We start from the raw sequence: 14,009 nt of genomic DNA, 5'->3' as shown, positions 1-14,009 counted from the left end.
AATATCATTCATTTGATGAACAAAACCAAAATCAGATCCAAAATGCTAAAAGGTAGGGATGAAATATGGAGATAATCAATGGAGTCAGTACTCACATTCGAACAAAGAGTGACTCTTTGGATGTCAGACCAGGAGACGAATACTTTTCAACCAGGGCCAAAGTACTGAAGCCAAACTTATGAATGGGCTCATTGGAATCCAGCGGGGGGAAATCTGTGTCCACCTCCCCATCATCCTCAGCAATATGCAGGCAGTAGGCACTGACGTTGTCACTGAAAGGAATACCAAAAAGGTGAGTGAATACCAAATAAGTAAAGGAAGATAAGACCAGAGGGTGTGGTGTACAAGCAAGTTGAGGACACTGCTGTTCTTTATCCCAAGTTGGTGATACAGTTAGAACCCCCAAATCCTACTTCACTTGATAGAGAGAAAACACATGGCAATGCAAAGGGGAGGAAAATAATGTGAAATGAAAGTCTTTATACTACTCTATTTTTTTAACATTTACTGAGCACCTATGGTAGATAAGACACAGAACTTAACCCTTTAGCTCAAAGGTGAGATTTAGTATCAGCCCTAAAGGAAGGTTACAGGCTGGGTGTGGTGGTTCATGCCTATAATCCTAACACTTTGGGAGGGTGAGGTGGGAGGATCGCTTGAGTTTGAGACCAAGAGTTTGAGACCAGCCTGAGCAATATAGCAAGTCTACATCTCTACAAAAAAAAAAAAAAAAATAGCTCGGTGTGGTCTCCAGCTACACAGGAGGCCGAGGCAGGAGGATCTCTTGAGCCCAAGAATTTGAGGTTGCAGTGAGCTGTGATGACCCCACTGCACTCTAGCCTGGGCAACAGAGCAAGACATTGTATCCAAAAAAAAAGGGAAGCTTACAGTAAAGTAGAGGGAAAAAAGTAAGCCCTCTGCTAGCTATAGTACAAATATCAATAAATATGAATAAAATAAATATCACAAAAGAGATACAAACAAAATTATAAAGGGGAAAATTATTTGAGGGGAGTCAGAGGCCTTTGATTTATGGTTAGGATTAAGAAAATATCTGTGCTCTAAGATCAGGAGAAGTACTCAAAGTAACCAAGACCATTTAAAGAGTTCTCCCTTCTCTAAGGAGTACTTAACTCACTTGGCATGATCTGACTCCAAAAAGCATAGATCCTTAGCAGAGTAAAAGCAAATGGCCCACTTTATCTGACGCATACACCTGGCCCTCTTGACTACTTCTGGACGTTTCCTGCTTCCCTAGAATGTCCAGTCAGTACTCCTGGATTCCAGCCTTGCCCAGTTTAGAATCAACACACACTCCTCCCTCTCTTGGGGAAGTAAAAAGTTGATCTGTTGAAAGAGGGTGGGAAACTATACCAACATATAGACAGTTTAAAACTGAAATCAACTTAAACACTTAAGCTACCCTGCTCCAAAGCTGAATTATGAAACTGTAAACCTGCTAGCCTCAGAAACACGAACCTAATAGTTCACAAGGAAGTAGAACTCTAAATTCTGCAGCTTAAATTTGGAGTTTTAATTACATGATTGATGCTTAAATTAATTAATTGCAAAGTGTATGCTAATTGTTTAATTGGTTGCTTGATCTATATAGATCATTTTTTGAATTAAATGAGTTGATTTACAAAGTTTATTGATTGGATGTGACAATGAATTATTTCACTGACTACCTGATTTGCAATTTTCCCAATTAATTCACAAATCTTTAGCTGCAACTCTGCTTATTGAGAAAGAGAGCCAACTTCAGGTGATCTATACTCAGTGAGTCTGTCATGACTAAGATATTTATTACATAAAACAGGTAATAAGGACAGATTAAAATTAATGGAAACTGTAAATTTGCTAAATAGATGGATAACAAGAAAGTAATCTGGCTATGTTTGTCACTATAAATTTCAGGTATTTGCAATGCTGTTAAGATATTTAAAATTCATCTCTGAATGGTATGGGAAACTTTTGGATCTTTGAAATAGGGTACTAACTTAAACATAAAACAATGTAGAAGCAGAAGAAAGCACTTTAGATGAGGAAAATGTCATGGTATAGTACAGGGGTGGCAAAAGTTTTCATGGTGGAAGGCTGCATTAATTTAGCTGTAATCAAATAAGAATGCATTCAAGAAACTTCAATTAGATATACTTAAAAATGTACATTATTTTGTAAAAATCTACTATATATTAGGTTGGTGCAAAAATAATTGTGGTTTTGGACTGTGAGTTTTACATCATTATAACTAGGCTCAAACACATCTTCATTAATCAAAATAGGAACCATTACAAACAACACATTTTTGCCAACAAGAAATAAGTTTGCTTATTCCTGTAGCATAAGAATCCATGCTTCAGGATTCGACAAACTCTTGGAAAGCATTTTCTGCATCCTGCTGGTTGTGGAAGTGTTTTCCCTGCAAAAAGTTGTTGAGATGCTTGAAGAAGTAGTAGTCGGTTGGCGAGAGGTCAGGTGAATGTGGTGGATGTGGCAAAACTTCGTAGCCCAATTCGTTCAACTTTTGAAGCGTTGGTTGTGCGACATGCGGTCGGGTGTTGTCATGGAGAAGAACTGGGCCCTTTCTGTTGACCAATGACGGCTGCAGGCGTTGCAGTTTTCGGTGCATCTCATCGATTAGCTGAGCGTACTTCTCAGATGTATTGGTTTCACTGGGATCCAGTAAGTTGTAGTGGATCAGACCGGCAACAGACCACCAAACAGTGACCATGACATTTTTTTGGTGCAAGTTTGGCTTTGCGAAGTGCTTTGGAGTTTCTTCTCAGTCCAACCACTGAGCTGGTAGTTGCCAGTTGTACAAAATCCACTTTTTGTGGTACGTCACAATCTGATCGAGAAATGGTGCTTTGTTCTTGTGTACAATAAGAGAAGAAGACCCTTCAAAATGATGATTTTTTAAATTTTCAGTCAGCTCATGAGGCACTCACTTATAGAGCTTCTTTGCCTTTCCAGTTTGCTTCAAATGCTCAACGACCGTAGAATGGTTGATGTTGAGTTCTTTGGCAACTTCTCACATAGTTGTAAGAGGATTAGCTTCAATGATTGCTCTTAGTTGGTCCTTGTCAACCTCCGATGGCACTCCTCATCTTCAAGGCTTTTGTCTCCTTTGCAAAACTTCTTGAACCACCACTGCACTGTACGTTCATTATCAGTTCCTGGGCCAAAGGCGTTGTTGATGTTGGGAGTTGTCTCCACTGTATTACGACCCCTTTTGAACTTGAATAAGAAAATTGCTCGAATTTACCTTTTGTCTAACATCATTTCCATAGTCTAAAATAAATATAAAATAAACAGCAAGTAATAAGTCATTAGCAAAAAAAAATAAAGCGAGAATTGTGCATTAAAATGATGTATAACATAACCACATTTGAGAATGTATTCCAATATCAAATGGCAAATTTCAACAATGTTAAAACTGTAATTACTTTTGCATCAACCTAAATACTTAATAATTTCAAAAATGAAAACCATTGGTTAATTTTAAAGTTAAGTAACCTTTTAATGACTTTGTTGTATCTACTTTTGTTGGAAAGCATTTGAATATTTAGTTGCAGCATGGAGGTCCACAGCTTCAGTTGATCCTCTAGATAGGTACCAGTCATTTGTGACCTTAAGGGTGTCTTGATTTGGGTTAGGTAGGAGAATGTAGATTCTCAGCAATAAGTGGTTGAAAAGCAAGAAAGTATTTTTTCAGGCTTGTTGCCAAAGGCGTGGGTATTCTCCTGCATTTTTCCACATTTCAACTGGATCTTTCTTAACATCAAACAATGACTTTAAAATGTTGTCTACTGAGAGCTCCATCAATTCCATCTGAGCTCTTTAGGTGCCTTGGTGATATCAACTAGGTGAGGCTGAAATGCTAATTTGAGTGTGATGTCATGACCCTCAGAGTCAGTGAACCTTTCATTGTATTCTCCAATTAATAGGTCTATAACAGCTGCATAGTCTTCAGATGGTTTTCATGTATCATTCTGCTCATCAATGACCTTTGCTAACTGGGAAAAATGTTCATTCAAAATTTCCCTTTGAAGAAGCGTTTTGAAAAAAGATAGCTTTGTTTGAAGTGTTTGGATTTTTTTTGCCACATATCATATATAGACTTAGTTTTACCTTGTAAAGAAATATTCAAGTTGTTTTGACTGGACATGGTAACACACAGAAATGCTATTTCCTATAGAAATCTTCTTTCGATAATTCATATTGCTGATTCTGTTCTTCATAAAATTTAACTATCTGTTCTTGCAGAGATAAAATTTTGTCTCACACCTGTCCCTGTAATAGCCAATGCACTTTAGAATGATAGGGCAAATCCATACTGAATACCTCATCATTCAACTTTAGCATGTTAGGAAACTGATGATGCCCTGTTACATTTGCACAAATATAGTTAACAATACTTAAAAATTGTTGCAAAGTGTCATTTATTAATAAAATAATAGCTTCAGCACAGAGATTTTGCTGATGCAAGATACAATGAAAAGAAAGCATAAAAAAGAGAGCATCGGGATCTGTAAATACATTTTTTATCTGTGCAATAAACTCTTCATGTTTTCCTGTCACGGAAGGTGCACCGTCTGTACATACATTCACTAAATTTACCAAATTCAGTCCAACTGAATGAAATTTATCTTGAAAGTTGTTGAAGATATCTATTCTCTATGTTCTGTTTGCAAGAGTGCCCAAAGTGAGTAACTCTTTGCAGCACAGAAGATCTTCCATCATGATGCAAATGAAGTATAAAACCTGTGCTGAATCAGTAGTATCAGTTGAATTTTCCAAAGTGACTGAATAATATATATTTTCTTTTTGAAGTATTGCATGAAGTTGTTCTGTTAAATTGAAGGCTAATTCATGCTGCCAATCAGTTATGGTTTTGCCAATCAGTTGTTTGCCAATCAGCAAATCATCTTATCTTTAGCAGAAACAAGATAATATTGCAATTCCCATTCCTTGTTAAAAAGACTGTTTTCTTCCTTTCGCGTTCTCTTGGTCTTCTTTGACATGATGGGCTGTTAAGCAGAAAACTAAGAAACACTGTCGAGCCGTGCAACTATTCACAAATTCCAATACAAACAGAAACAGAGTGCACCATTGTCAAATGCTGATAACAGACTGGCATACTTGATCCCCATAAACTCTCACCACCAACTTTGTGGGGTAGTGGCACCAGTCAGGCAGGGCAAGTTAGAACTAAACCATGAGTATAGCAGCAGTCAATTAAGCCCTTATGGCTCACTCATGTAATTGTGCTGGCCAATCTGGGAGAATTATTTCCTTGAAATTTATTTTATTCTTTGGTATTTTGAATACGTTCATTTTAAAAATAAAATAAAAACATAAAAGATGAACAAAAATGTATTAATAAAAATAAAAGGATTTGTTGAGTAAAATATGGATTCAGTCAAAAGGCTGTATTTAAGGACCTAGAGGGCCACAGGTTCTCTACCCGTGGTATAGTGGCTAAGAGTTTTGTGGTCAGAAAGAACTGTATTGTAATCTTAGCTCCATGGCTCATGTGCTATGTGCTTTGAGAGAAGAGAATAAGCTTCATTTTGAGTTTCACTTTCCACTCTATAAAATGGGTATAATCACCTAACTCAGGGGTTGTAAGGATTAGATGAGATAATATTTGTAGTACCAAGCATATAACAGAAGTAAAAAATAAATGGGAAGGTAATTATAATAAGTTCAGATGGAAACTAACTTTTACACTTGGGTCAATCCTTAAAAATAAATCATGGATGCATATTAGAGCAAAAAAAGCAACAAAGAAACCAAGTAGCATCTGTAACTGGAGTTAACATGTCCACTGTACTCCAGCCTTGGAGCCACTGAGCCCCCAGGGTTTTATAGACAGGGCAGACACTGATGGAATAAGGAATAGACAGCACAGATTATTTACTGCCATGTAAATGAACCTGATGAATGTCTGCACCAGCACCATAGAGTTTCAAGGGCAAATAATAAGCCTATCGATCAAAGCAGAAAGTTAAACATTGATATCTGAAGAACTCTGTTTTCATTGTCATGGGATGCCTCTAAATCCCCTAAAAAAAATCCAGCGAATGTCACAGGCTAAGGTTTGAGATCTTAAAGGTTCACTACCGAGTGCCATTATTCTCCCCAGTTCTTAAATACAAAATGTGAAATCATTCATTCAGAAAACATTTGTAAAGTGCCCACCCTGTGTTGCACTGCCCTGAGCACTGGGAACACAGCACAGAAAAGAAAGAATGACTCCTGCTATGTTATACAAGACTAATGGAAGTTCTTTCTGGGTCATCAGTAAAGTTGAGCAGCAAATAATGCTCCAACCTGTACAACCCCTTAACTAAAAATCTGAGGAGATAATGACGAAAATTCCGTATCTGATGTATGGACATATTGGTTTCTTTCTGCCTTTATAAAGGAATCATTAGTGAAAGAAACTACTGTTATATTTTGACTTATAATGCTGCTTCAGGACTCCAAATTAGTACTAGCACACTATTAGTATCATTAGTTACATTTATTGAGCAATATGTGTCAGACACTGTGTACAAAGTGGTTTAGATACATAAGCTCACTGAATCTTGACATCAACTCTGTAAAAAAGTCATCTATTATTATTTCTGTTTTACAAATTAGGAAACTGAGGCTCCATAGGGTTAAGTGGCTTGTTCAAATTAAACAGCATGTAAGTGCACAGCTGAGATTCAAACCCAGGCAGTCAAGAGCCCTCATTCTTTTTTTTTTTTTTTTTTTTGAGACAGAGTCTCACTTCTGTTGCCCTGGCTAGAGTGAGTGCCATGGCGTTAGCCTAGCTCACAGCAACCTCAAACTCCTGGGCTCAAGCGATCCTTCTGCCTCAGCCTCCCGAGTAGCTGGGACTACAGGCATGCGCCACCATGCCCGGCTAATTTTTTCTATATATTTTTAGTTGTCTGATTAATTTCTTTCTATTTTTAGTAGAGACGAGGTCTCGCTTTTGCTCAGGCTGGTTTCGAACTCTTGAGCTCAAACAATCCGCCCGCCTCAGCCTCCCAGAGAGCTAGGATTACAGGCGTGAGCCACCGCGCCCGGCCAAGAGCCCTCATTCTTGACCCCCACCCAATTCATCTGCCAAAGCCATGGTGTGTCAAGATGTCCCAAGGCACTTGGGGAGCCACACACCAATGGAAATGCCACACACTTGGATGAGAAGGAGTAAACCATGACATATTACTTATAAAAAATTAGAGGCTTAGAGAAATTCATTTCAACCTCCTTGCTTTTACTGATGGAGAATGGAGGCCTAGAAAAGAACAATATGTTCATCTTCACCTAATTAAATGGAGGCAAAGCCAGTCTAGAGAACCCAGGTCTCCCTACTTCTGTTCCATTATTCTCTGATCAAATAAAATATTTGTGGCATTTTGAAATGGGGAGAGGAAAAAAAAAGGGTAGCTCTGGTCCCTGCCTCAGGAATCCCCCAAATACAGACATCTGGAGCTTACAACACAATGAAAAGAGGGGCATCTTCCTATGACAGTTTGGTGGAAAGAACAGAGGTTCTGCGGTCACATCTGGTTTTAATGCTAACTCAACCATTAACCAACTATAACCAAATCTCTCTGAGCTCCATTTTCTTATCTGAAAAAAGCTTTCCTCGATTTCTCTAGGAGAATCACTTGGATTTCTTACACAACTTGGTCAATATTTTTTGCATATCACTAATCATATTGCTCCTTTTCCTAATTATGCATCTATGTTTCCTGAAGAACGAGGATTTTTCTATTGTTTCTGCATGCTTACTGAAGAATAAAATGACTGGCATCTAGAAGGTATTTAACAAATATTTGCTGAACAAATGAATATATGAATGTGTAGACTGAATCACTCTACCTGTAAAAAACATGAAGGGTATTATTAATGAGGTACATTTAATGAGAAGAGGGTAAGTAATAAGCTTTTCTTTTTCTGTTCTTGGTTTTCACAGTGGTATCTATAACCAAATGGGGCTTTCTAGACAATGCACACGTGTCAGAGATTACAGCTCAAGACAAGGGCAGAAGGCAGTGCTGGAGGAAGTGAGGATGAAAGGGCAATTTTTACACTCCAGCAAAATATGAATACTGGCATCTCACTTTTTAATAGAGAAAAAAGTGAGAAATGATTACACCACGTGAAATTTTTTAATTGTATACACATGAAAAGACTAGAAATAAAGGTACCAAAAAGGTTTACAAAGGTTATGTTTATATTTAAGTCAAAAAAACTTTTTTCTTTCTAATTTTCTATACTTTCCAAATGTCCTGAGTATGTATTTTATTTTCCTTTATAAAACATTTATTTTTCATAAGGGTAATACATGCTTATAGGACACAATTTAGAAATATGGCGCAGTACAAAGAACAAAGGGAAATCTCTCAGCCTACCGCTCACACAATCACTTGTCCTAAAGACCCTGAGCACTGTCTGCTTCACACACATTCCCCGATTCCCAAGTGGTCATTGTCTCTACCAAGTTCTGAAATTACAGAGGAAATAACCGTATCTGCTGCATAAAGGTCTTGTAAGGATTAAATGGCTTAATTCATTGCACAATGCCTTCATGAAGAAGGATTCTCAGTTTGCCAAGATTTCTTCTACTGCTCTTAAGTTTCTCATCACATGGAAATAGAATTAACTCTCTCACAGATGCATGGTAGATAGCATGACGCAGAGAAAAAACTAAAGTTCTGTTTTTGAGTCACTACCAGAGAGAGAAGAATGATCAAAAGAATAATGAACAAATATAGAACAACTGGATCCACAGGAAGAGACTTAATTTTAGAGTTGGATTGGCATGAAAGGAGCAGTTCCTTTCAGGGACCACGAAGTCTACAAGAGAATTTAAAGTCTGAACAATGAATGGATAAAAAATGAAGCCTGTTGCCAAAAAGAGATCCTTTTGGGGATGGATGGATACACACACACACACAAAAATCATATCTGTAAACCTTTAATGAGTATAATAACTAAATTTCACTTATTCATGTTTCATTAAATGGGGTTAAAATTTTTCATTAGAAAAATTTATTTCATTGAATTGCTAACCAATATTCATTTTATGTTAAAAGGCCAGTTCAGCTTTTATGAAGTAACAGAAACCTGTAGCCTATATATAGATGGCATTTAATTTATATAAGAAAATTCAGGAGCATTTCAGGAAGGATCCCAGATTTCTACCAAATGTGATCTGGCATGTTCAATTTACATACTCACAAAAATTCACTCTTATCTTTGGGAAATGCAAAACACACTGAAGTGTGATGACCAGACAGATGAATGCTTATTTTTTTTTTTTAATGAAAAATAAAAGAGCGCATGGCACATGATTCTAAAATGTCCAGAGCTGTCATTACTTGGGCTTGGTGTTTATTTTGATGACAGAATCAATATTAAGAGTGTGTCATGCATTAGCAAGAGAAAGACATGTCCTGAGGGTTGCTGCTCAGAAGCTGATCTCTCTGAAGTCAGAGAAAAGATTTTTAAGATGATCAAGATTTCCTTTTCTCCAAAACCCCCACAAAATGGAAAGCAAAAATTGATAAATAATATTATAAGGCTTGTCAAGCCACAGCAACCTCACACAGGAAGAGGTGAGTCTAAATTTTCTGGTAAAGAAGCCCTAGGGAGAAAATGCCCACTAATTTCTAAGTGGAAGTAAGACCTTCATATTGTTCTGTCTGAGCTCCTCCTTGGATAGTTTCTACTGTCATGTCTTCAAGTTCACTGATCTTTTCTAAGTGCTGTTAATCTCATCTAGCGTAGTTTTCATTTCAGATCCTATATTTACATCTCTAGAAGTTCCACTTGGGTTTTTAAAAAATATCTTCTATTTCTCTCCTCATTGTATTCATGCATAGAGAGAGCTCTGTCATCTTGAACATATAAAACATGTTTGCAATAGCTGTCTTAACATCCTCACTTGCTAATTCTATCATTTCTGGGAAGTCCTCCACTCCATTGTTCTGAATTAGAGACATTCTTTGAATTCACTTGACAGAATTTAAATTTCGGAAGCTCATATTCTATCACAAATGTACCCTACAAGTATTCACCCTCAATCTCACTACCAGAGGGATCTTTCAGAAACACAAACGCGATACTGTCATCCTTCTGCTTAAAGTCTTTCCCTACCTAGCCTTTCGCTATTCAAGAGCCCATTAGAAGTACCTGGCTTCCATAAGGCCTTCCATTATACTTTTCCCTGCCTTCCAACATATCTCCTGCCATTCAAGAACAAGCAAGAGCAAGCACACACACCAACTGCTTGTGGTTCACTCATCAGGTCATACGCCAGCTCTCACCACTGTTCCTGCTGAGGCCTATCAGCTCGAAGGCTCCCTGTTCTAGTCTGTCTAGTCATCTTTCGAGATTTAGCTCAAGCATCAATTCCACTGGGAAGGCTTCCCTGACATCCCTCCCACTCCCACTCTATTCAGGCCTCCACATCCAGGCAGAATTAGAAAAGCCCTTCTCTAACCCTACAGCATTCTGAATGTTCACTATTCCAGCAAGTCTCAATGACACTGGAGCAGAAAATGTGTGATTTGGTGTTTCTCTCACCCACCAGCCTAAACACCTCGAGGCCATAAACTTTATGACTCTTTGTATCCCCACTGCCTAGCATGGTGTCTGGGATGTGTGGACAACATGTAAATACCTGATGCGAGAGAGAAAAGAGAGGGCAGGGAGGTAGTTAGTCTTAAATGGCTATAATGTCCCTGGTGCTACTGTCATGAGAACAGCCTCATTTCTTTGTATGGTATAGTACTTATGAACAAGAGAAATGGAGGCAGATCTAGGTTCAAATCCTGACTCTGCCATTTGCTAAGTTTATGACCTTAGGCAGTTAATTAACTTCCTGATCCTCCATTTCTCTCCTGCAAAAATGTCACTGCCTATGACTTACAGAGCTGTTGTAAGGAATAATACACTTAAAGGGCTTAGCATACAGCACGACACACAGTAGGCACTCCAGTGTGCTCCTATCTACCAAACTCCTACCTAGTAGTGTGGTGACTCTGGCAATCGGGAAATGTTGATAATCGACTGTTCAGGTCAACGAATAAAATGTATGTAATAACTCCAAATCTATCACTTAAATAAATATATCACCAGGCTGAGAAGGTCTAACTTGGTAATTTTTATTGAATAAAGGTCCGTATACAATCAGAAGCTTGTTTTAGCAGGCACTTGGAGAAAGGCCTTCCTGGCAGGGCAAGGGTGGAGAATCTCAATACAGATCTTTGAATCTTCCTACATTCTCTCGCCCACTCCACAAATTACTTATCAAGCATTTGCTATGTGGTAAGCACTGTGTATGGACAGGAGAACACAAGCCCATAAGACAGACACAGTCCAGACTCCAAATTCATTATCTATTCTCTACTACTTACAACATTTCTTCACTTGGATGTCTCTCAAGGAATCTCAGCCTTCAATACACCCAAAACTGAACTCTTTATGCACCCCACTCACTCTGAACCTATTTCTTCTGTAGGACACACCATTTCAACACCACCATCCACACAGTCCTTCAGTGTTCAGTCTTAGGCTCTTACCTCTTTTCATTTTATCCATGCAGATGACTCCCAAATTCACATTTCCAGTTCATATCTCTCCCTCTAAACTCTAGAGAAGCGAATACAAATGACTATTTGAAAGCTTCTTTTAGATCCAGCAAAGCCATCCCCAGTTCTCAAGTTAATAGGCAGAGAATGCAAACTCTTGCAGTCCCAACCACTCCTCTTGACACACCAAAACCCAATGCTAGCTATTCCAGTGAAGGGCACAATGCACAAAGGTGTGCAAGTCTAAAATCTAGGGAGTCATCTTGGACACTTCTCCTTTGCCACACTCCCCATATGTAAATCATCCAAGTCCTGTGAATTTTACCTCTCAAATATTCCCACAATCTGTCCACTTCTCTCAGCCTCCTCTGTGGTCCCTGCCTACTTCTCAGTCTCATTCCACTCTATTCTCCCTTTCTCTGTGCTCCAGCCACACTAGCCTTCTTTTGTTCCCTGACCATGACATGTTTCTTTCTGCCACAGGGTTGCTGCATTGCTGTTCCATCGACTGTGACCCTCTGCCGCCCAAATCCCTCTGGTATGGCTTTCCCAGGAAATTTCTCCCTGATTTCCTGGCTAACCTCTCATAAATTGGTATTCCTTTCCTTCTGAGCACTTAACGCAGTTATTTTAGTTTTGGTTTTTGTTTTAGAGAAAGGGTCTTGCTCTGTTGCCTAGGATGGAAGGCAACAGCACAATCATAGCTCAGTGCAGCTCTGAATTCCTGGGCTCAAGTGATCCTCTTGGCTCAGCCTTCAGAGTAGCTGGGACTACCGTACAAGCCACTATGTCTGGCTAATTTAAGTTTTTTGTAGAGACAGAGTTTTACTATGTTAGCAAGGCTGGTTTTGAACTCCTGGCCTCCAAGCAATCATCCCGGTCTAGCCTCCCAGAGTGCTTGGATTAACAGGCGTGAGCCACCATGCGCAGCCTTAACTTAGTTTTTAAGCAAACATTTAGTTTAATTGTTTGACTTAATTATTTTAGTTTTTTGCCCATTTCCTTCACTAGATGATGGAATTCATGAAAGCAATACCATGCCTGGTGCCACTCACCACTGTACACCCAGCAAAATGCCTGGTATATAGCAAACACTCAATAAATATTTGTTGAATGCATGAATGAATATAAATGATAAGTGAAATGAGCCAGTTACAAAGTGCTATTACCCTTGATAATGTCTTCTTCCCCAACAAACTGTAAATTTTTTGAGTGCAGTGATTGCATCTCTCTTGTTCTCAATTTTATCCTCAATACCTAGGGCATGGAACTCCAAAAATATTTGCTGAATGAAAGAATGAAGAAGGACTTGTTTTTGAGATTAAACAGGATATCAAGAGGAAAAGAGTGAGAAAGGCATTTCTAACTAAGGAAACAGCAAAAGCAGACATAGTATTGGTGTCAAAAATCTGCCATTTGAAGAATGTGATATGTGAGGATTCATGGAGCACAGCCGGGAGTCAGCATGGGAAGGGGCCACTTAAGTTGTATTGTTTAGGTAAGTGGTTGAGAAATGATGACTCTAAGAAAAATAAAGCAGAAGCAGCAACCTAGAAATGGGAGAAGAGTATATATATATAGGTAGGCATGCAGACAGGAAAAAAGGGAACTACAAAGAACATACAAAGGAATTCAAATAACAAGGTTGTCTGGAAACACACAAGGTCAAACATTCCTAAATACTGTCATAAGTCCGCAGGGCATCAGAGTATCACAGCATAGTACAATTACTTGAGTCATTAAGAAAGGACTAAATTATGCTACTACTGCTGAACTACTACTAGTACTGGTTGTAGTAGTAGCTGGCTGTAGTTACAGTATTTAATAGGAGTAGAAATGAACATTTATTGAGTACTTACCATGTATTTTCTTATTTCATTTTCATAACTACCCTGTTAGATAATTTCTACCCTCATTTTACACATGAGGAAACCATATTACATGGGGCTTAAGTAATTAATTCAAAATCACCCTGCTAGGATGTGTTAACACCAGAATTAAAATGCAGACTATATGGCTCTGGATTGCACACTTTTAACCACTATGTTATATTCTGATTAAGAAGGCAGGGAAAGATGTTAATGCATTTTAGAGCGCTTCTATGAGAAATAATTAAAATTTGATGATTAATGAGATAAACCCTCAACTATCTGCAAAACCCACCAACTTTCCCCAAGGTCTCTAGATAGCTGAGTTCATACCAGAATGAAACGAATTCACAGTGATCTCTATTACATGGCTATACCATGTCTTGGTATACACTGCACTGTCCAAAATGGTAGCCATAAACTACGTGTGGCTACCGAGCACTTTTGAAATATGGCTAGTCTGAATTGAGATGTGCTGTAAATAGCAAATAAACACTGGACATTAAAGACTTATAACCAAATAAAAAACATTATATAT

General features: G+C 38.3%; 1 protein-coding gene across 2 annotated transcripts in view; it reads right to left on the bottom strand.

Annotated features, from left to right (window-relative positions):
* The window catches only part of MAPKAP1 (mitogen-activated protein kinase associated protein 1), a 204,223-nt gene that overhangs the window by 117,206 nt on the left and 73,008 nt on the right, over positions 1-14,009 (bottom strand). For both annotated transcript variants that reach the window (XM_012639818.1, XM_012639819.1), the window contains exon 3: positions 96-272. In XM_012639818.1, the coding sequence (XP_012495272.1) occupies positions 96-272 (177 nt within the window). The remainder of the gene's footprint in view (positions 1-95; positions 273-14,009) is intronic.

Source organism: Propithecus coquereli, unplaced genomic scaffold (assembly GCF_000956105.1).
Source record: "Propithecus coquereli isolate 6110/MARCELLA unplaced genomic scaffold, Pcoq_1.0 Scaffold142, whole genome shotgun sequence".
NCBI lineage: Eukaryota > Metazoa > Chordata > Mammalia > Primates > Indriidae > Propithecus > Propithecus coquereli.
Note: the sequence above shows the minus strand (reverse complement) of the source record. Positions and strands in the feature narration are given on the sequence as shown.